The 22,724-nt window shown below is 44.8% G+C and overlaps 1 protein-coding gene across 1 annotated transcript in view; it reads left to right on the forward strand.

Moving 5' to 3' along the window:
• The first annotated feature begins 807 nt into the window (after positions 1-807).
• The window catches only part of LOC146856286 (vomeronasal type-2 receptor 26-like), a 200,764-nt gene continuing 178,847 nt past the window's right edge, over positions 808-22,724 (forward strand). The window contains exon 1 of the mRNA XM_085651229.1: positions 808-1,593. Within this exon, the coding sequence (XP_085507355.1) occupies positions 808-1,593 (786 nt within the window). The remainder of the gene's footprint in view (positions 1,594-22,724) is intronic.

A 22,724-nucleotide genomic window follows, 5' to 3' on the forward strand; every position in this document is an offset into this window, starting at 1 on the left:
AAAACTGCTTAATTATCATTTTATTTTACTCCGGGCCACAGCCGAATCTTGAGGGCAGGGGCATCATCAGCAGGAGGAGTGGTGGGCACAGTAAGTGTGCATGTCGATTTGGCCTGCCATCTTAGGATGGCCAAACCGACATGTACACTTGGATATCTCCAGGCTGTTGCTTGGAGATCTCAGCAGGGCTCAGGAGCACAGGCTCCCAGTCCCTGCTGGTGCGCAGAACCAGCCCGCTCTGCACAAACCCGATGCTTCTCTCATGCTTGGTAATACCAGCATGAGAGTAGTGTTTGCATAGGTGGCGGGGAGTCTGGGAGCCTGTGTGAGTATTGTCGAGGCAGAGGGCGTCAGACTGCAGGTAAGTTTTGTTTTTATTTTTTTTGCCCCCCCCCCCCCCCGCGCTGCCTCACCATATTCCCCTGCTAGCAGCCGCCACTGTGTGCAGATATTATTTTATACATTTTTCTCTACTTTATAGTAAGTGAAGGTGTTTGAGCCCTCATGTGAGGTGACTTACCAAGGTTTTAGGACATTGGGAGTTCATTGGGACGTGGTCTGGTTCCTCTTACTGGTTAAAAAGGAGTTTTCTTATTTGAGGGATCCGATCTGGTCAGTGCTCCTGTGTACCTAGAATGTCCTGTTTAGTGCCGCAAGATGCTAGCCTCACTACAATCTTCTCAGATTTTCTGCTCTTTCTTTTCTGGTTATAGTTTAGTCTGTTTTTCTGCCGATGGTCTGTAACCTTATGCAGCGTAAGTTGTCATTGACCTGTCAGGTGTTTCTCCGCAGGTCAGCTATGGCGCTATGGATCCTGTATTCAACGACAGGCAGCAGTTCCCTACATTTTACCGGACTGTACCAAATGGAAACTTTCAACATGAAGTCATCATCAAGCTATTGAAGCACTTTGGATGGACCTGGGTCGGGATGATTGTAGCAGATGAAGAGATCAGTGGGACGGGCAGCGAGCAACTAAAGAGCGAGTTGAGGAGCAATGGTATATGTGTGGCCTTCACTGTAACATTGATTCTCACCATGAGCTTAGAAGCAGCATCAAAGCCCATTCTAGAATCGTCTGCAAATGTTATCATTGTCTATGCCAGTGTTAGGCATTTGTATGACACATTATTACTCTTTGAACTGGCTTCCATTCCTGGTAAAATTCTCATCACACCCGCTTCCCTAGTTTTTGTCCGGATTGAGAAGCGTATATATACACTTCGCCATTTGAATGGCTCCCTGATGATTTCTGTACCAAAAAGACAGATTCCAGGTTTAAGGGAATTCCTTTATGATGCCAGTCCAGCAAAAACTCTTTTCAATGGTCCTCTATTTAACCTTTGGTATGAGACATTTTCATGCCTACCCAATGGCTCAGTGAATAATGGACTTAAAGTTTGTGCAGAAAACATAAGCCTGAGAAATTTGGATGCCTCCTTGTTTGATGTGGAGAATTTCCGACTCACTTTCGCTGTATATGCCGCAGTGTATGCAGTGGCTCACGCCTTGCATAGTCTGTACTCTGCTGAGGTTCAACAAGGAAGCTTTTCAGAAAAATCTGGTATCAAGAACGCATTTGCTCCATGGAAGGTAAAGCTAGGGGAGGGTTTTGCTAGCAAACAGAAATGTTGAAATAGGAACATGTAGTTATTGCAAACCGGGTTGGAGTACTAAGCTTCCTGTTGGGAATGCTACATATTTGTGGATATGATCCCTCCTGCCATAGAACAACAACTGGAGAGAGTTTGATTCCAGCATCTATTGTGTCCGAGCGAAATCTGTGTCCACTGTGCCAAAGGAGTCAAGCTATACCTCACTGATGAGGTGTAACTAGGCCGTAATTGGTCTGGGGTTGCTTCTGTTCCTATTCAGAGGGGGCACAGACCCAGCCGCTCAGGCTGGACTGTTCCTAATTGATCAGAACCTAGGCCAATTTGCATATCACAAGTTCCTGTCTGTGGTGGCATAGTGGGCACAAATATGATTGATTGGAATGTGCCCCGCATAATTACCAGTGTCTGTGATTAATTCAAGCTTTCCACCGATCACTTTATTGTTTTCCTCAAACCCAAGTTCAAGGCTGACCCGAGAAACCCACCTTCCTGACTCTTCCCCAGGACACTGTCATCTACATCCGTGTACACTCTTTAGGCTTGATTCTCAAACTGCATTTTGTTTCACATAAAAGTAATACCGTAATATTACTCATGTACTACAAAATGAAATTTACAAATCCATGGCCAGACACCACAGCCTTTTTCTTCTGTGCAGAATTCCCTGCCATTGTGGCAGATATGTCTGCGTATGCAAGTATCTTGATTTAGTAAATGTAAAAAGAGCCAGGGGGAGTTGTACGATAATGGGTGTAATTTCTGAAGGGAAATTAAAAGAAGGTTTTGAGAGTGACATGATAAAACACAACACAGACCCACAAAAGAGTAAGACCATTGCAATTCACACAATACACTTCAAAAGTTACTACAGCTTTAAAAGTGTCAAAAAAGTGGTAAATGTTGTCCAGCTAAGCAGCGGAGTAAGTCAAGTACCACAAATTGCCAAACATTCCTAATGAACACACTATCGTACTAGTAATTAAAATAATACCCTATAAGATTAATGTTTAATTAGGGGCCAGGTGAGTGAGGCTAGCCCTGTGGGGACTTAATCAAAGATTCAAGTCTTCAGCTTTTTGTGGAATTCAAGAAGGGAGATGGAAGCCAGACTAAATATTCCAACTAGCAAAACAAGTACTGTTAACATCAATAGGTTAAGCGCTGGCTGGCAGCATATGGGCTTTGGCAAAGACAATGTTTGCTAAACTTTTTTTACATAAACCTTACAAACGAGTGCTCCTGCTTGCACACACGCGCATGCAAGAGTGGTCGTCTTTGAACATTTATATATTTTTTTCTAATAACAATGAAAGATGTGAGTGCATTCGTGCATGAGCTATGGGACACTGTTAATGGAAACAAAGCTTGGGAAGCTGCCAGGCTTTCACAAAGTGAAAAAAAGGTTGGAAATTAAAAAAGTAATTTAAAAAATATGGCCCACAAGTCATGGCTTCTGAATGGGATTACTTATTTGTGACCAGCACACTCTGTACAAAAGCAGTGCTGTCACTCATCATGAACGAAGCAATAGTTCAAGTGGGCTGAAAGTCCTCTATGTACATTTTATATATACATTTTTACCAAATCTTTCTTACAGTAGACCTAAAATGCCAGAGTCTTCATGTGGCTTCAGGAGTCGACAATAACATACACCCAGAGAGCAGTTTTATCTCTCAAAACTGTGAGATGTATAGGTATAGTTTATAATTATGCTAATAATAACCATTTATGTTGGAGATAGTGCAGACAATTTTTTCGAAATTAATACATGTTTAATCTAAACTAGCTCAATGAAATCCATTTGATCAACCTTAGAACTAATTGTTGGGTAAAACCCTACAACTATTCAAATGAGTCTCTTTCTTGTTAAATGCAGCTGTTAGTAGTTGGTGCACAACAATGCCTGCAATAAATAAATTAACCAGTTGAGTTATGTTACATCGGATTCAATTGTATGATATGCTAATTACGTAGAAAGCTCTTCAGTAGGCAAGTTAATCTGCTATTTTATTATTCAAAACAAAGAACAGAGATCACACACCAAACTCTGTAGCAAGTGCAATAACCACCCACGCTATTTCTGTTGAAAAATACACTGGGACTTGCTGCCTTAACATAGATAGTTAGAGAAAGTGCATTAACTCCTTAATCCAATTTATAACGTGGTCTGCTTGTGCCGAATATTGGGGCATATCAGCAACAACCGGCGCTAATTATCGCTAAGCGCACTTAGCGCTAGGATAATTATCGCCGGTTAGCATGGATTTTTATCGCTGAGATAGCGTGCTATTAGCAACGCTTATCTCAAAAGCGATAAAAATCCTCACGCTAACTGCCTAACGTGAGATTATTGCTGGAAACCCAGCTATAATCTCACGCAATGTGGCATTAGCTTGATGATAGGGATTCACAAACTTAGCCATGATATCCACTTTCCATAGGATATCATGGCTAAATCAGTCCTGAAGCAGGCGTAAGGAAAGTAGCTACTTTTCTTGCCGCTATGCTTCATAGCGTGGGGTTTGATGATAGGAGAAATGTCGTTTAGCGATATTTCTCCTGTCATGTCAGGTCAGGAACGGACACTTTGCATCTCATTAGAGATACAAAGCTGGGCGTTAGGAATTCCTACGTTAACGCAAGGTTTCACGCGTTAGCGCGAGCTTGCTAATTAGGCGATAAAATTATCGCCGCTTTCGGCCGAAAACGGCCGCAAAAGCGGCGAATAATTCTATTGCCTCGCCTTGCTGATATGCCCCTCTGTAAGTTGACATGGCTCTACAAATATATTTTTGTTTGTTGTAAGTTTCTGCAGAACTTGTAAAAAGTATGATTATGGGCTGGTTGAGCAAAGGCTCCTTTCACTAAACGCTCACGGCTCAGCTCTTCCTGGTTCCCCCACATTTAAACATATAAAACTACTGCAGTTTGTGGGGTCCCGGAGTAATCTTTTTTCCATTTTCAGCAGTGTGTACTATAATATTGAACTCTCATATACAATGACGGTACAGCAGTACTTTACATACTGGGATTCTTGACCTCACACTTGCAATGTTCAAAGTAAAACTAGTGCAACATGTTATTGATGTAAACGCCAAGGATGGCTGAAGGTTTCACTCGTGTCTTGGTGCTACTTGACTGTTGTGGAGACAGAGGATCTCACAGATCTCTTAGGGATACTGCAGATACAGGCAAGGACTGCCTTGCTAGTGCAGGATAGGCAGGAAGCCGTGATTGACCCTTCAAACAGTTAGATTTGCAGTGGCCCCATACTTTATCTGCACACATCCGATGCCAGGCCAATTTTCAAGTACTTTGCTTCATAGAGATGGGCGAGAAGGAAAATTTAATATAAGGGGGCCATTTTACAGATGCCTTATGTCAGAGTGCCATGGGACAGGCTGGAGCTACTGCGTCAAACCGTGGGAGATTGAAGCCTTTTAATGATGATGGTCCGGGGCCAACCTACTCTGTTTTCTGAACAACTGGGCCAAGTACTCCTTCAGCACTTGACTCTCAGTGGTAGCGCGGGTTAAGCAGTCACAGGCTTCTCAGCGGTGGGGGTGGGGGGAGTGAGACACATGGGGGGTGAACACAGGCTTACAACTCAAAATACGTTCAGCGGCAACAATAAATGATTATCCAGTCAAATACTTCCTTCCATGACAAAAGGAGTTTTTATACACCAACACAAAGTAAACTGTGGCATTCACAAACATTACGCATAGTACCCTGAGGTCAACGCCCTAGTCAGCGCCCAGGTGGGTCCCTGAATCCTACTCCAGACTCGGAGGTGGCAGTTGTTATTCTCCATTCACTATAGGTAACATTCAGGTTTCAGCCCCACAAGTATTCCAGGGGCCAATTTGTATGTTTGTTGCAACGGCGTCCCCTCCCCTCTAAAATGCTGATCCATCTGCCCGATCTAAATGCAGGAGGACCACAGTTTTGCCACTGTGGTGACTACTCAGCCACCACCGTGGCCTAACTTCTCAGATGGCCTTATGGAGTAAGGGACATCAAAGAGTTGGTTGTATGTCCATCTGCATTATTAGGATGACTTGCATAATGCCGTCAGGACCAACCCTGGCTGTAAGATACAGTAAAAAAGCAAAATGTCACCCTCACCTTGGGAGATGGCTCTCATGGGAAGGAGGGTTATTATCGTTTAAAAAAAAAAATACAGCTTTAGGGTTTCCTTTTTGAGTCTGTCCTAATGAAATACCATTATAGGGTGAGGCATGGCTTCACGCAATACAACATGCGCTCTTCAGTTCTTTCTGTCCTTTGAGTTGGGGTTAGCTGCTGCACTAAGCTGGCTGAGGCTCCCGCATTAAATCTGAGCTGGAGCAGTGGAGGCTCAGGCTTCTACTTATTCAGCAGACTGTTAGCAGGCAGCAGAAAGGCAGTGGTGGCTAGTAGAGATTGGTGGCTGGGCTGCGCCGCCGTGGATAGCCACCATTTTGGAGGTAAGTCTTAGACTCCTGTGGCACTGATAAACTCCTCTCCCCTGCCAGTGTGGAGTCTTTGCAAACTTCGCACCCCAAACGGAGTCCGGAGATCTAAAACTCTGCAAACTCCGCTGGGGGAGCAGAGTTAACTGCCCACCCTTAGGTGCAGGTCCATTACCCTGCAAGGGACTTTTCCTTCCCAACAGATGCCCTTCCCAGATCAGGACACCCTGAACCAACTCCTCACCTGGAGAGGTTAGGTGGTCAGAAATATAAAACTGGCAGGAAAGTCCATCTGCATTTCTGTGGCTCAATCCTGCTCTGTGCTCCATTACAAAGTCTAACCCTTGTAAAGAAATAGACCATCTCAACAACTTGGGAATCCCTCCCTCAAAGCCATCAACCATTTCAGTGAGATATAATTTATTTGCACCACAAATGTAGTGCTAAACAAGTAAGAACGGAACTTATACAAGGCCCACACTATGGCAAAGCTCTGTTTCTCAATAACCGCCCACTTTTGGGGTCTGGACAGTAATCTCCTACAAATAAAGGGTTCCACACGCTCTCTACCTTTGTCACCTTTGTCATTCACCTCTTCAACTCCCTTGTCAGAAGCATCCATCTGTACAATGAAAGGCTGACTATAGTCAGAGGCTTTCAGTACAGGTGCACTGTATAGTGCTTTCATCTTTTCCTCAAATTCTTTCTGACACTCCTTAGTCCATATCACCTTCTTGGCTTGCTTCTTGGAGATCAAAACAGTCAATGGTGCAAGTATATTTACATAGTTCGCCACAACGTTCCTGTAATACCTGGTGAGTTCTAAAAAAGGCCCTTACCTCAGTCTGAGCGGTAGGCTCCTCCCACTCCATCACAGACTGAATGTTGGCATCCAATAAGTGAATCTTCCGGTTCCTGTCTCATGTCCAAGGCTGACTACAAAGGAATGCCCCGCCTGACACTTGGTTCTCTTGATAGTCAGTTTTGCCTCCTGTATCCTAGCTGACACCCCGAGGGGCCTCATTACGATGTCGGTCAGAAAGCATTCCGACCGACTCGGTCTCAGAATGGTTTCCGGCCAAATCGGATTAAGGGAGTCCGATCGACCGATTACGATGTGTCCAAACACCTTTCAGTCTGACTCCCATTGACTTCAATGGGAGCCTGTGTTCCGACCGACAACTCAGGCTCCCATTGAAAAAAGGGGTGTTTGCAGAAAACGGTGCACCCTGTGGCAGGGACCCCTTGGTGTATGGTTGGAAAGAGGGGACCCATGGGTACCCCCACAGGCCCCAATCGGAGGCCTCCGAGTAAAGGGGGGCCTGCTACAGGCCCCCAAAGTCGGATTCCGGCAGTTGATCCGTGTCTGTTAGACCGATTTGGAAAGGCTGTCCGAATCCGACATCGTAATTGCTCGGTCCGTAGAGATGCACGAGTCCGTTTCGACCAACTCGGTGTCTCCGAATCCCATTCCGATGCGAGTCGGAACCGAGTCGGACAGTCCGAAACAAGTTTTCTGACACAGATTTGGATGAACCGATTGCTGTTCTGAGCCTTTCCGACTGACCTCGTAATTGACCCCTAGGTGTCAGAGGTGGTCCTGCCAAGAAGTGCTGAGAACCACAATGTCATCCAGGTAGGCCACATAGTACTCATACAGCCCTGCAGGAAACATGATTCACCAGGTGCTGAAAAGTGGCAGGAGCATTCTTCAACACAAAGGGCATCACCCTGAACTGATATATCCCCTCTGGTGTTGAAAATACAGTCTTCTCCTTGGCATCTGGTGCCAATTCAATCTGCAAGTACCCACTGATCAGCTTGAATGTTCTCAAATACCTTGCAGCACCAAACTGATCAACGAGCTAATTCGCTATTGGGATTGGATGGTATCGATCTTGGTAAACCCATTGAGGGCTCGGTAGTCCACACACAACCGCAAGTCAGTGTACCCTAACATTGGTATTAGCATAACAGGACTAAACCACCAACTATGTGATCTCTCAATGACTCCCAAGTGCAACATTTTGGCAGCTTCTGCCTTAATGCATCCCTGAACCTGGTCAGACATTCTGTGCACCCTGCTCTTCACTGGCAGACTATCACCTGCATCTATGTCACACAGACAGGTGTCAACCCTGGAGTGGGTGGGAAGAGGTTGGCAAACCGGCCCAAGACCTCTCTACACTATCTCTGCTGCTGAGGCATTGCCTTAGGGGCTAGCTGAACTCCTTCCAGAGTGTCATCCCTCACGTCACTAAGCAACAAGTCAGGCAGAGGCTCACTGTCCTCTTCTTCTTACTCTGCCATAGCAATGACATTCAATGGGTAATCTCTCTGGAGGTAAGGCTTTAGCCTGTTCACACGGAACACTTGGGTTCCCTTTTAGCACCTGTGTCCACCAAGTAATTATCCTCGGAAATGTTCAGAACTTCCTAACTACCTTGTATGGCACAACACCATTTGCCCTGCAAAGTCCTAGCACAAATAGGCATGAGCACTAACACCTCCTGACCTACCTTCCTGATACTCAGTTAGTGTAGCTTTCCGGTAGTACCATTCATTCAGCAGCGCTTTGCTACACTGAAGGTTTTCCTCTGCCTGACTGATATATTGCACCATTAATTTCCTGAGGCTAATCATAGTCGTCCACATTCTTCTGTGAAGACTCTGAGTTTCCTTTCCACCCTTCTCTGACTACAGTGAGAAGACCCCACACGGGTGTCTATACAGAAGCTCAAAGCAATATAACCCTGCCACTTTATGTGGAATCTCATGGTAGGCAAACAAGAGACATCACAAGAGAACATGCCACTTTCTCATCTTTTTAGCACACAAAATCACGGTGGCAGGGTACACAATGCCGCACCACTATCAGTGTAATACACATTTGTTTCAAAAGAAACCTAATTGTGGCTTCCCAAAAGGTCTCTAGCAAAATGTCCACCTCTAAAGACCAGGCACCTTAAATAGTCTTAAATACAACATCCCAACACAAAGGTAAGAGAGGCACATATACATAGACAATTGGAGAACAATCCTTGGACTAAATTCCTGACATACCAAAGAATCACGATGACAGGGACAGCTTTCGTAATTCCATTCTATGCTGTAATGATTTCTTTATTCGTAATTTATACAACACAGCCAACGCGTTTCACCCTTGCGATCTTCTTCAGGGCTGTAAATGACAATACAACACTGTCACAAACTTTGTACAAAAGTGACAATATATAAAAATACAAGTCTTACATTCGACACACGTACACCAATTCATCAACATATAAAAATATACAAAAAACACATGTATTTACAGCATTTAGATCTCAAATCAATAATTAAACAAAATATCTAATCAATATCTAAATATAACACATACACACCTTACACATATAAGCACATACTATTGTACCACCTCAAATCAAGAAATGGCAAGCAGAGAGGCCTAGAGTGGTAACAGCCAATACTGCAAAGAATTTTAGAAAGAAAAAGAAAGTTGGAAAAGAAAAGATGTACACATAATTAAAAACAAAAGACAGGGGGGAGAGCAAAAAGAAAAACAATTAAGTATGTAAGTACAGAGAGGAAGACAAAAAAGTGCAGAATAAAACAAGAAAAAGAAAAAAGGGGAAAATACTAGCCAAGGTGCCTGGAGCAGACAAAGGCACTCACAAAGGTAAGCAAAAGAACTGAAACAGCAAATAAAAACAACTAACGCAAAATACTAGCACTATGAGCAGGAAAAAGTGCGCTGTGTACTGAAACCTAAGCCTTCAAGTATGAGGTAGGCTAGAATAGAGCAAACCAATTGCAACTATTGGGGTGCCCCAGATCATAAGAGCACAAGCAAGAGACAGGTCACTGCACTCTATATGGTTGACCAAGACTCAAATGGTAAAAAAGAATCTGTATTATATACATTTTTGTGCGGCACGTCCATCCATTGCCAAAAACAGTCTGTCAAGTAATTAATGGTACCCACCACAAACTGCGGTCCTAGAAGCAAACAATTCAAAAGATTCTGCCCGATCAGAAATTAGAGTCTTCAGAATTCCAACCCTAGAAGAGATTCCAAGGAGAGCTCCTGATAACACCTGTGCAGTCATGCTTATCAGAGGTACAGCTTGATCCACCACAATCAAGATATACTTGTTGCCTGACTGTGATGGGGGGTCAAATGGACCGAATATGTATATTCCCACCTGATCAAACATAACACCTACATCTGGTAGAGGCAGTAATGGTGCCTTTGTTCTTCCTCTTGTCTTACTGCTTATCAGTCAAGCAGGACAGGTTCAACAGAACCTCTCTGTGTCTCTGTTGATCCCTGGCCAGTAGTACAGAGGGTCTGACCTATCCTGGGTGTTTCTAATGCCTAATTGCACTGCCAAAGGCACTTCATGGGCCAGTGACAGCAGGAAATGTATGTGCACTAATGGAACAACTAGGCTTTTGCTAGTTCCTGGCTCAAGATTCCCTGGCTCACTTCAAAGTAGGCCATGCTCTCATTCAACATACTGTTTGCCGACCACTCCTTTGCTGACATGTTCCTGGGCTTACCTTAAAAGTCCCACACGCATAGGACACTCTTCCCTGTGCCTTTCAGAAATCATCCCGGGTAGGCCCTCCAACAGTTAGCAAACCCTGCAGCTCTGGAAATTTGGGAGTGTTATTCTCCCCAACCTCTAGAGCAGAAGCAATGACACCCATGGCCCTTTCCTTCCCACAGTCTGCCCTTTCCTGCAAACCACCTGCAGATCCAGGTCCCCACAAATCAGGAATGATCCCAGTCCCACACTGAGACTGATGTGCAGTCTGTTCTGGTCAACACAGCAGACATGGTCTGAACCATAAAGGCATACGACCCTGGCACTAGGCCAGGGGCAATCAGGTCACTTCCCAAGAGATATCCAGCACTTTGCTTTTCCCTAACCCCAACATCAACCATGGCTGCCTTGCCATTGAGCTAAATCTCAACCCTAGCAAGATGATACTCCATGCCCTCCTGACTAGCTACCAATGTTTCACTGACAAAATATCGGCTCCTAAAATATCGTGCAACAAAAATATCGGGACATAAATATCAAAGTCAAAAATATCATCATCCTATACTTATAATGGTAAGTACAAAAACATTTTTTAAAATACCGGTGTCACTGATATCAATGTATGAAATATCGCTTTTTACATATGTATACATTTTAATTGTAAGTATTAAATCTATTAAATAATAACATTAATATAAGAAAAAATAAAATATATTTAATGTTTATTTAAACAAATCTAACAATTATACTTATTTTTAAAAATGTTAAACACTGATATATATATATATATATATATATATATATATATATATATATATATATATATATATATTACCTACTGGCGGTCGCCAGTAGAGTTAGGACCACGTTTCCATAGGAAATCCGCAACATTCTATTTTGAATAACTTTTGCGCCGGTCGACGAATCCTTGCGAATTTTTCAAAATAGGTGGGGCGCTACGCTCCGCTCCTACCCTGAAAGTCTCGGGGGGATTCGTCAAGCGGGGGCTGAGATAAAAGGGGGGTCCCAAAACGCGTTTTTCCCATGCATTTTTCCATAGGACCTTTAGACACAGCTACAGCCCGAACGGCTGAACAGAATTACTTGAAATTTGGCAGAGAGGTAGTCCTGAGGTCAAGGAAGTGCCTTTTGTAGGTTTGGTGTAAATCTGTTCAGTAGATTCTGAGAAAATAGCCTTTAAATCAATATATATATCTGAGCCAGCTTACGGTGCGCTTACGGTGCGCTTACCGTACGCGTACGGTGACGTGCGCGAGCGCGATTCTGATTGGCTGTTAGATCTTAGTAAACATTCGAATCGGTCGAAACCAGGAAGCGGCGGCCGACATTTTCTCTCTCGCACTCAGAGTGGGGATTAAAAAACAAAGGACAAAAACATGTAAAGGAGCTGTTTAGCCAGCTCCAAAGCATCTAGCCATGTTGACGGAGTCCCCAAAGATCCCCCAAGGCCAAAAACGGAATTTTAATTTTTTCGATAATTTCGCCGATTACGCTTACCGTACGCGTACGGTACAAAATTACTGGAAAAAAAAAATTATCCACACCCTCCCCACCCCGTGTGCAAATGGTGCCCGAAGTGCACCATTTGTGCATGGCTTATTATATATATGAAAAATTAAAATATTACCTTTCACAACGAAGCGCATCATATGTCGTCCATGTGCGCACGGTGCGCGAAGCGCATCGTGCGTACATGGCCCATCTAGCGTAACGTGGGCACGCGGTGCGCATAGCGTGCCCACCGTGTGCGCACGGCACTAACTGCGTAAAGTGGGCGCGCGGTGCGCGAAGCGCACCGCGTGCTCACTGTGAGCGTACGGTGCGTGAAGCGCACCGTGCGCGCACGGAACGAACTGCGTTAAGTGGGCGCGCACGCCACGAATGGCGTAAAGTAACTTAGCATTTAAAAAACCGTACAAATTCACTGAAAAAACCATAGGTTTCACACACGTTATAGTTAGGAATTAGCATTTAAAAAACCTTGCAAATTCACTGAAAAAACCATAGGTTTCACACATGTTATAGTTAGCGGAAATTTTACTGATAAAAATCCAATGAAATTCCCCCGTTATAGTTAGTGCAGGCAACTATAACTCACGCGACCGCAATCCTCTGCTGATGCTAATACTGTATTTAGACACTTATTTGCCCATGTCTTCTTCCATTAAATTTTAGCTATACATATATTACAAATATTTTTTTTTCATAAAGACACATATGTCATCAGCAGAAGATTGCGGTCGCGTGAGTTATAGTTGCCTGCACTAACTATAACGGGGGAATTTCATTGGTTTTTTATCAGTAAAATTTCCGCTAACTATAACATGTGTGAAACCTATGGTTTTTTCAGTGAATATATATATATATATATTTACATATATGTAGCTGAAAAAAATATTATTAAACTAAACATTTAAATTTTACTAATAAAAATTGTAACAATATAAAATAAACTATAAAAATGTAATATTAATATATTTCCCACTACATTTTATGCAAAAGTAGGCAAAGTGTTGAACTGAGGAGGGATACTATTTACTATTCCCTCTTCATGCAATGCAACTGTAGGAAAACTGTTACATTACACAGGGGTAACATTCACTACTCCCACTCCATTTAGAGTAACAGTAGGGAAATTCTTAAATTGTAAAGGGGAAACATTTTACTATTTCCACCACAGTCGGTGTAACAGAAGGGAAGGTGTTGGATAGCGCAGGGGCAGAATATACTATTCCCACTTCAGTCAGTGCAGCAGTAGGGAAAGTGTTGGATAGCAGAGGGTGTAAAATGTATTCTTCCCACTCCGGTCACTGCAACAGTAGGGAAAGTGTTGGCTTGTAGAGGGGTAAAATGTACTAGTCCCAATCCAGTCACTGCGACAGTAGGGAAAGTGTTAGATTGCGGAGGAGTTAAAATTGACTATTCCCACTCCAGTCAATGCAATATTTGGGTAAGTGTTGGATTGTGGGGAGGGTATAATTTGCTCTTCCTACTCCAATCAATGCAACAGTAGGAAAAATGTTGGATTGCGGGGGAGTAACATGTACTATTCCCACTACAGTCAATGCAACAATAGAAACAAACTTATTCACTTCAAAAACAAAGTAAATGATAGAAACCATATATATATTCACTAAAAAAACCATAGGTTTCACACATGTTATAGTTAGGTGGATATTTCACTCGTAAAAAACTAATGAAATTCCCCCGTTATAGTTAGTTCAGATAACTATAACTCGCGCGCCCGCAATCCACTGCACATGACGTCACATATTACATCACTCATGACATGGTCAGTGGCATCGCTCATGACATCACTGATGACATCATCCTTGTGATAGAGTGGCGGTCGCGCGAGTTATAGTTATCTGAACTAACTATAACGGGGGAATTTCATTGGTTTTTTACGAGTGAAATATCCACCTAACTATAACATGTGTGAAACCTATGGTTTTTTAAGTGAATTTGCAAGGTTTTTTAAATGCTAATTCCTAACTATAACGTGTGTGAAACCTATGGTTTTTTCAGTGAATTTGTACGGTTTTTCAAATGCTAATTTATTTATGTATTATTATTTTTTTTATACATTTATTTTACAATAAACTACGTATTAAAAATTATAATTTTTTTTTTTGGTTTTCACCCTGCGATTTATTTATTTATTTATTTTTAAAGAAAATTTGGGGGGGGGGGTTTCAGGGTGCGCACACTGTGCGCGCACCCCCGCGATTGTTTAAAAAAAAGAAAATAATTTTTGCCTTCTGGGTCCTTCAGGGACCCCCTGACAAAGGCTAGGGGGTCAGGAACTCTCTACCCTGCCCCCTTTTCACGTTCGCCACCTTCCTTTTTCACTCTCGCACTGAAAACAAACAAAATGGCGGCCGACACTTCCTGATTTCGACCGATTCGAACGTTGACTAACATGTAACCACCAATCAGAATTACGCTCGCGCACGTTAGGGTGCTCGCACGGTGCGCGCACGGTGCACGCACCCTGCGCGCGTATAGATATATATATTGTTTTAAATGCTATTTTCTCTGGAAATACTTTACAGATTTACACCAAACTTGCAAAAGGCACTTCATGGACCTTATGGCTACCTCTCTGCCAAATTTCACATACTTCTGTTCTGCAGTTCGGGCTGTAGCTGCGACTAAAGTCCCTATGGAAAAATCCATGGGGAAAACGTGTTTTGGGACCCCCCGTTTTTCTCAGCCCCCGCTTGACGAATCACCCCGAGACTTTCAGGGTAGGAGCTGAATGGAGCGCCCCATTAGTTTTGAAAATTTCGCCAAAGTTATTCAAAATAGAATTTTGAGATTTCCTATGGAAACTCGGTCCTAACTATAACTACCTACTGGCGACCGCCAGTAGGTAATATATATATATATATATATATATATATATATATATATATATATATATATATATATATATATATATATATCTTTCCACGTTTCCCACCAAAGCCACTGCTGAACTCAAAACGGGTGCATCCTTGAATCGCGAGGGTAGGACTCGCGTGTCACACAACAACTTAGTCCACAGGTAAGGAGCACTCACGGGGTAATTTACTTATTTAATAACGCAATGTACAGCAAATGCATTTCGGCAGTTGAGCCTTCTTCAGTGCTTTCATTATGTTAAAAAATGGAACACAGTCTCTGATTGGTTTAAATTTTGTCACCTTCATTGTTATTGGTGGATCTGTGGCCAATGGAGGAGCTGCAATCCTGGTGACATTTTTCTTGCTTGCTTCGGCCCGCATGGATGCCGCGTGTATCACCATGATGTTGTCGCCAATACAATGATTTAAGTGACTCATTGTCCGTCCATGCATCCATGCTGAGCAACACTTCTGTGGCACCGGGCACCTTCCATCGTTTCCCAGATGAGCTTCCACTTTGCCGATTCTGTGTCCCTCAGCCCCTCGTAACAGCCGCACGATGGTTCCAAGGCGTTCTCGCTGGTGCCATTTGAATAAACAGACAACCACCAACTTGGATAGCTGGCGACCTCATTGATCGGCGAGAAGATCCGGCGGCTGCGGTTCAAGCAGTATAGCGCTTGCACATCTTTCCACGTTTCCCACCAAAGCCACTGCTGAACTCAAAACGGGTGCATCCTTGAATCGCGAGGGTAGGACTCGCGTGTCACACAACAACTTAGTCCACAGGTAAGGAGCGCTCACGGGGTAATTTACTTATTTAATAACGCAATGTACAGCAAATGCATTTCGGCAGTTGAGCCTTCTTCAGTGCTTTCATTATGTTAAAAAATGGGACACAGTCTCTGATTGGTTTAAATTTCGTCACCTTCATTGTTATTGGTGGATCTGTGGCCAATGAAGGAGCTGCAATCCTGGTGACATTTTTCTTGCTTGCTTCGGCCCGCATGGATGCCGCGTGTATCGCCATGATGTTGTCGCCAATACAATGATTTAAGTGACTCATTGTCCGTCCATGCATCCATGCTGAGCCACACATCTGTGGCACCGGGCACCTTCCATCGTTTCCCAGATGGGCTTCCACTTTGCCGATTCTGTGTCCCTCAGCCCCTCGTAACAGCCGCACGATGGTTCCAAGGCGTTCTCGCTGGTGCCATTTGAATAAACAGACAACCACCAACTTGGATAGCTGGCGACCTCATCGATCGGCGAGAAGATCCGGCGGCTGCGGTTCAAGCAGTATAGCGCTTGCACATCTTTCCACGTTTCCCACCAAAGCCACTGCTGAACTCAAAACGGGTGCATCCTTGAATCGCGAGGGTAGGACTCGCGTGTCACACAACAACTTAGTCCACAGGTAAGGAGCACTCACGGGGTAATTTACTTATTTAATAACGCAATGTACAGCAAATGCATTTCGGCAGTTGAGCCTTCTTCAGTGCTTTCATTATGTTAAAAAATGGGACACAGTCTCTGATTGGTTTAAATTTCGTCACCTTCATTGTTATTGGTGGATCTGTGGCCAATGGAGGAGCTGCAATCCTGGTGACATTTTTCTTGCTTGCTTCGGCCCGCATGGATGCCGCGTGTATCGCCATGATGTTGTCGCCAATACAATGATTTAAGTGACTCATTGTCCGTCCATGCATCCATGCTGAGCCACACTTCTGTGGCACCGGGAACCTTCCATCGTTTCCCAGATGGGCTTCCACTTTGCCGATTCTGTGTCCCTCAGCCCCTCGTAACAGCCGCACGATGGTTCCAAGGCGTTCTCGCTGGTGTCATTTGAATAAACAGACAACCACCAACTTGGATAGCTGGCGACCTCATCGATCGGCGAGAAGATCCGGCGGCTGCGGTTCAAGCAGTATAGCGCTTGCACATCTTTCCACGTTTCCCACCAAAGCCACTGCTGAACTCAAAACGGGTGCATCCTTGAATCGCGAGGGTAGGACTCGCGTGTCACACAACATCTTAGTCCACAGGTAAGGAGCACTCACGGGGTAATTTACTTATTTAATAACGCAATGTACAGCAAATGCATTTCGGCAGTTGAGCCTTCTTCAGTGCTTTCATTATGTTAAAAAATGGGACACAGTCTCTGATTGGTTTAAATTTCGTCACCTTCATTGTTATTGGTGGATCTGTGGCCAATGGAGGAGCTGAAATCCTGGTGACATTTTTCTTGCTTGCTTCGGCCCGCATGGATGCCGCGTGTATTGCCATGATGTTGTCGCCAATACAATGATTTAAGTGACTCATTGTCCGTCCATGCATCCATGCTGAGCCACACTTCTGTGGCACCGGGCACCTTCCATCGTTTCCCAGATGGGCTTCCACTTTGCCGATTCTGTGTCCCTCAGCCCCTCGTAACAGCCGCACGATGGTTCCAAGGCGTTCTCGCTGGTGCCATTTGAATAAACAGACAACCACCAACTTGGATAGCTGGCGACCTCATCGATCGGCGAGAAGATCCGGCGGCTGCGGTTCAAGCAGTATAGCGCTTGCACATCTTTCCACGTTTCCCACCAAAGCCACTGCTGAACTCAAAACGGGTGCATCCTTGAATCGCGAGGGTAGGACTCGCGTGTCACACAACAACTTAGTCCACAGGTAAGGAGGACTCACGGGGTAATTTACTTATTTAATAACGCAATGTACAGCAAATGCATTTCGGCAGTTGAGCCTTCTTCAGTGCTTTCATTATGTTAAAAAATGGGACACAGTCTCTGATTGGTTTAAATTTCGTCACCTTCATTGTTATTGGTGGATCTGTGGCCAATGGAGGAGCTGCAATCCTGGTGACATTTTACTTGCTTGCTTCGGCCCGCATGGATGCCGCGTGTATCGCCATGATGTTGTCGCCAATACAATGATTTAAGTGACTCATTGTCCGTCCATGCATCCATGCTGAGCCACACTTCTGTGGCACCGGGCACCTTCCATCGTTTCCCAGATGGGCTTCCACTTTGCCGATTCTGTGTCCCTCAGCCCCTCGTAACAGCCGCACGATGGTTCCAAGGCGTTCTCGCTGGTGCCATTTGAATAAACAGACAACCACCAACTTGGATAGCTGGCGACCTCATCGATCGGCGAGAAGATCCGGCGGCTGCGGTTCAAGCAGTATAGCGCTTGCACATCTTTCCACGTTTCCCACCAAAGCCACTGCTGAACTCAAAACGGGTGCATCCTTGAATCGCGAGGGTAGGACTCGCGTGTCACACAACAACTTAGTCCACAGGTAAGGAGCACTCACGGGGTAATTTACTTATTTAATAACGCAATGTACAGCAAATGCATTTCGGCAGTTGAGCCTTCTTCAGTGCTTTCATTATGTTAAAAAATGGGACACAGTCTCTGATTGGTTTAAATTTCGTCACCTTCATTGTTATTGGTGGATCTGTGGCCAATGGAGGAGCTGCAATCCTGGTGACATTTTTCTTGCTTGCTTCGGCCCGCATGGATGCCGCGTGTATCGCTATGATGTTGTCGCCAATACAATGATTTAAGTGACTCATTGTCCGTCCATGCATCCATGCTGAGCCACACTTCTGTGGCACCGGGCACCTTCCATCGTTTCCCAGATGGGCTTCCACTTTGCCGATTCTGTGTCCCTCAGCCCCTCGTAACAGCCGCACGATGGTTCCAAGGCGTTCTCGCTGGTGCCATTTGAATAAACAGACAACCACCAACTTGGATAGCTGGCGACCTCATCGATCGGCGAGAAGATCCGGCGGCTGCGGTTCAAGCAGTATAGCGCTTGCACATCTTTCCACGTTTCCCACCAAAGCCACTGCTGAACTCAAAACGGGTGCATCCTTGAATCGCGAGGGTAGGACTCGCGTGTCACACAACAACTTAGTCCACAGGTAAGGAGCACTCACGGGGTAATTTACTTATTTAATAACGCAATGTACAGCAAATGCATTTCGGCAGTTGAGCCTTCTTCAGTGCTTTCATTATGTTAAAAAATGGGACACAGTCTCTGATTGGTTTAAATTTCGTCACCTTCATTGTTATTGGTGGATCTGTGGCCAATGGAGGAGCTGCAATCCTGGTGACATTTTTCTTGCTTGCTTCGGCCCGCATGGATGCCGCGTGTATCGCCATGATGTTGTCGCCAATACGATGATTTAAGTGACTCATTGTCCGTCCATGCATCCATGCTGAGCCACACTTCTGTGGCACCGGGCACCTTCCATCGTTTCCCAGATGGGCTTCCACTTTGCCGATTCTGTGTCCCTCAGCCCCTCGTAACAGCCGCACGATGGTTCCAAGGCGTTCTCGCTGGTGCCATTTGAATAAACAGACAACCACCAACTTGGATAGCTGGCGACCTCATCGATCGGCGAGAAGATCCGGCGGCTGCGGTTCAAGCAGTATAGCGCTTGCACATCTTTCCACGTTTCCCACCAAAGCCACTGCTGAACTCAAAACGGGTGCATCCTTGAATCGCGAGGGTAGGACTCGCGTGTCACACAACAACTTAGTCCACAGGTAAGGAGCACTCACGGGGTAATTTACTTATTTAATAACGCAATGTACAGCAAATGCATTTCGGCAGTTGAGCCTTCTTCAGTGCTTTCATTATGTTAAAAAATGGGACACAGTCTCTGATTGGTTTAAATTTCGTCACCTTCATTGTTATTGGTGGATCTGTGGCCAATGGAGGAGCTGCAATCCTGGTGACATTTTTCTTGCTTGCTTCGGCCCGCATGGATGCCGCGTGTATCGCCATGATGTTGTCGCCAATACAATGATTTAAGTGACTCATTGTCCGTCCATGCATCCATGCTGAGCCACACTTCTGTGGCACCGGGCACCTTCCATCGTTTCCCAGATGGGCTTCCACTTTGCCGATTCTGTGTCCCTCAGCCCCTCGTAACAGCCGCACGATGGTTCCAAGGCGTTCTCGCTGGTGCCATTTGAATAAACAGACAACCACCAACTTGGATAGCTGGCGACCTCATCGATCGGCGAGAAGATCCGGCGGCTGCGGTTCAAGCAGTATAGCGCTTGCACATCTTTCCACGTTTCCCACCAAAGCCACTGCTGAACTCAAAACGGGTGCATCCTTGAATCGCGAGGGTAGGACTCGCGTGTCACACAACAACTTAGTCCACAGGTAAGGAGCACTCACGGGGTAATTTACTTATTTAATAACGCAATGTACAGCAAATGCATTTCGGCAGTTGAGCCTTCTTCAGTGCTTTCATTATGTTAAAAAATGGGACACAGTCTCTGATTGGTTTAAATTTCGTCACCTTCATTGTTATTGGTGGATCTGTGGCCAATGGAGGAGCTGCAATCCTGGTGACATTTTTCTTGCTTGCTTCGGCCCGCATGGATGCCGCGTGTATCGCCATGATGTTGTCGCCAATACAATGATTTAAGTGACTCATTGTCCGTCCATGCATCCATGCTGAGCCACACTTCTGTGGCACCGGGCACCTTCCATCGTTTCCCAGATGGGCTTCCACTTTGCCGATTCTGTGTCCCTCAGCCCCTCGTAACAGCCGCACGATGGTTCCAAGGCATTCTCGCTGGTGCCATTTGAATAAACAGACAACCACCAACTTGGATAGCTGGCGACCTCATCGATCGGCGAGAAGATCCGGCGGCTGCGGTTCAAGCAGTATAGCGCTTGCACATCTTTCCACGTTTCCCACCAAAGCCACTGCTGAACTCAAAACGGGTGCATCCTTGAATCGCGAGGGTAGGACTCGCGTGTCACACAACAACTTAGTCCACAGGTAAGGAGCACTCACGGGGTAATTTACTTATTTAATAACGCAATGTACAGCAAATGCATTTCGGCAGTTGAGCCTTCTTCAGTGCTTTCATTATGTTAAAAAATGGGACACAGTATCTGATTGGTTTAAATTTCGTCACCTTCATTGTTATTGGTGGATCTGTGGCCAATGGAGGAGCTGCAATCCTGGTGACATTTTTCTTGCTTGCTTCGGCCCGCATGGATGCCGCGTGTATCGCCATGATGTTGTCGCCAATACAATGATTTAAGTGACTCATTGTCCGTCCATGCATCCATGCTGAGCCACACTTCTGTGGCACCGGGCACCTTCCATCGTTTCCCAGATGGTCTTCCACTTTGCCGATTCTGTGTCCCTCAGCCCCTCGTAACAGCCGCACGATGGTTCCAAGGCGTTCTCGCTGGTGCCATATATATATATATTCACTTAAAAAACCATAGGTTTCACACATGTTATAGTTAGCTGGACATTTCACTCGTAAAAAACCAATGAAATTCCCCCGTTATAGTTAGTGCAGGCAACTATAACTCACGCGACCGCAATCCTCTGCTGATGACGTCAGATATTACATCACTGTGTTTAGACACTTATTTACCCATGTCTTCTTCCATTAATCTTTAGCTATACATCATCAGCAGAGGATTGCGGTCGCGTGAGTTATAGTTGCCTGCACTAACTATAACGGGGGAATTTCATTGGTTTTTTACGAGTGAAATATCCAGCTAACTATAACATGTGTGAAACCTATGGTTTTTTAAGTGAATTTGCAAGGTTTTTTAAATGCTAATTCGTAACTATAACGTGTGTGAAACCTATGGTTTTTTCAGTGAATTTGTACCGTTTTATAAATGCTAAGTTATACATTTCAGAATTTTTTTTTTCAGGTTTTTCACCGTGCGTGCACCGTGAATTTTTTTTTGTTCTTTTAAAATCGCTCGGTGCGCACACCGTGCGCGCTTGGTGCGCGCTCGGTGCGCTTCGCGCACCGAGCACCCACAGTTCGCAGTGCTTGCCGTGCGCGCGCAGTGCACGCACCTCGCGATTTAAAAAAAAAAAAAATAGTTTTTTTCTCCTTTGGGGGTCCATCTGTGACCCCCTGACCAAGGCTAGGGGGTCAGGAACTGTCCACTCTGCCCCCTTTTCACATTCTCCACCTTTTTTTTTCACCCCCTCAGACTGCGAGAGACAAAATGGCGGCCGACACTTCCTGGTTTTGACCGATTCGAATGTTTACCGACATCTAACAACCAATCAGAATTGCGCTCGCGCACGGCAGGGAGCGCGCACAGTGCGCGCACGGTGCGCGCGTATAGATATTGATCTGCTTTTAAATGCTATTTTCTCAGGAAATACTGAACAGATTTACACCAGACCCGCAAAAGGCACTTCCTTGACCTTATGGCTACCTCTCTGCCAAATTTCACGTAATTCTGTTCAGCCGTTCGGGCTGTAGCTGCGACTAAAGGCCCTATGGAAAAATGCATATGGAAAATGCGTTTTGGGACCCCCCCTTTTTCTCAGCCCCCGCTTGACGAATCACCCCGAGACTTTCAGGGTAGGAGCTGAGCGGAGCGCCTCATTAGTTTTGAGAATTTCGCGAGGATTCGTCAACCGGCGCCAAAGTTATTCAAAATAGAATTTTGAGATTTCCTATGGAAACTAGGTTGTAACTATAACTATCTACTGGCGACCGCCAGTAGATAATATATATATATGGCGGATAACGGCTAAAATAAATTAACCACAAGAACTATTGGGTCTGCGCTCGTTTGTTTTGCGAAAGGAAAAGTGAAGGCGAGTTATTGCAGATATATATATATATATATATACATATATATATATTACCTACTGGCGGTCGCCAGTAGGT

Source organism: Triturus cristatus, chromosome 4_1 (genome assembly GCF_964204655.1).
Source record: "Triturus cristatus chromosome 4_1, aTriCri1.1, whole genome shotgun sequence".
Lineage (NCBI taxonomy): Eukaryota > Metazoa > Chordata > Amphibia > Caudata > Salamandridae > Triturus > Triturus cristatus.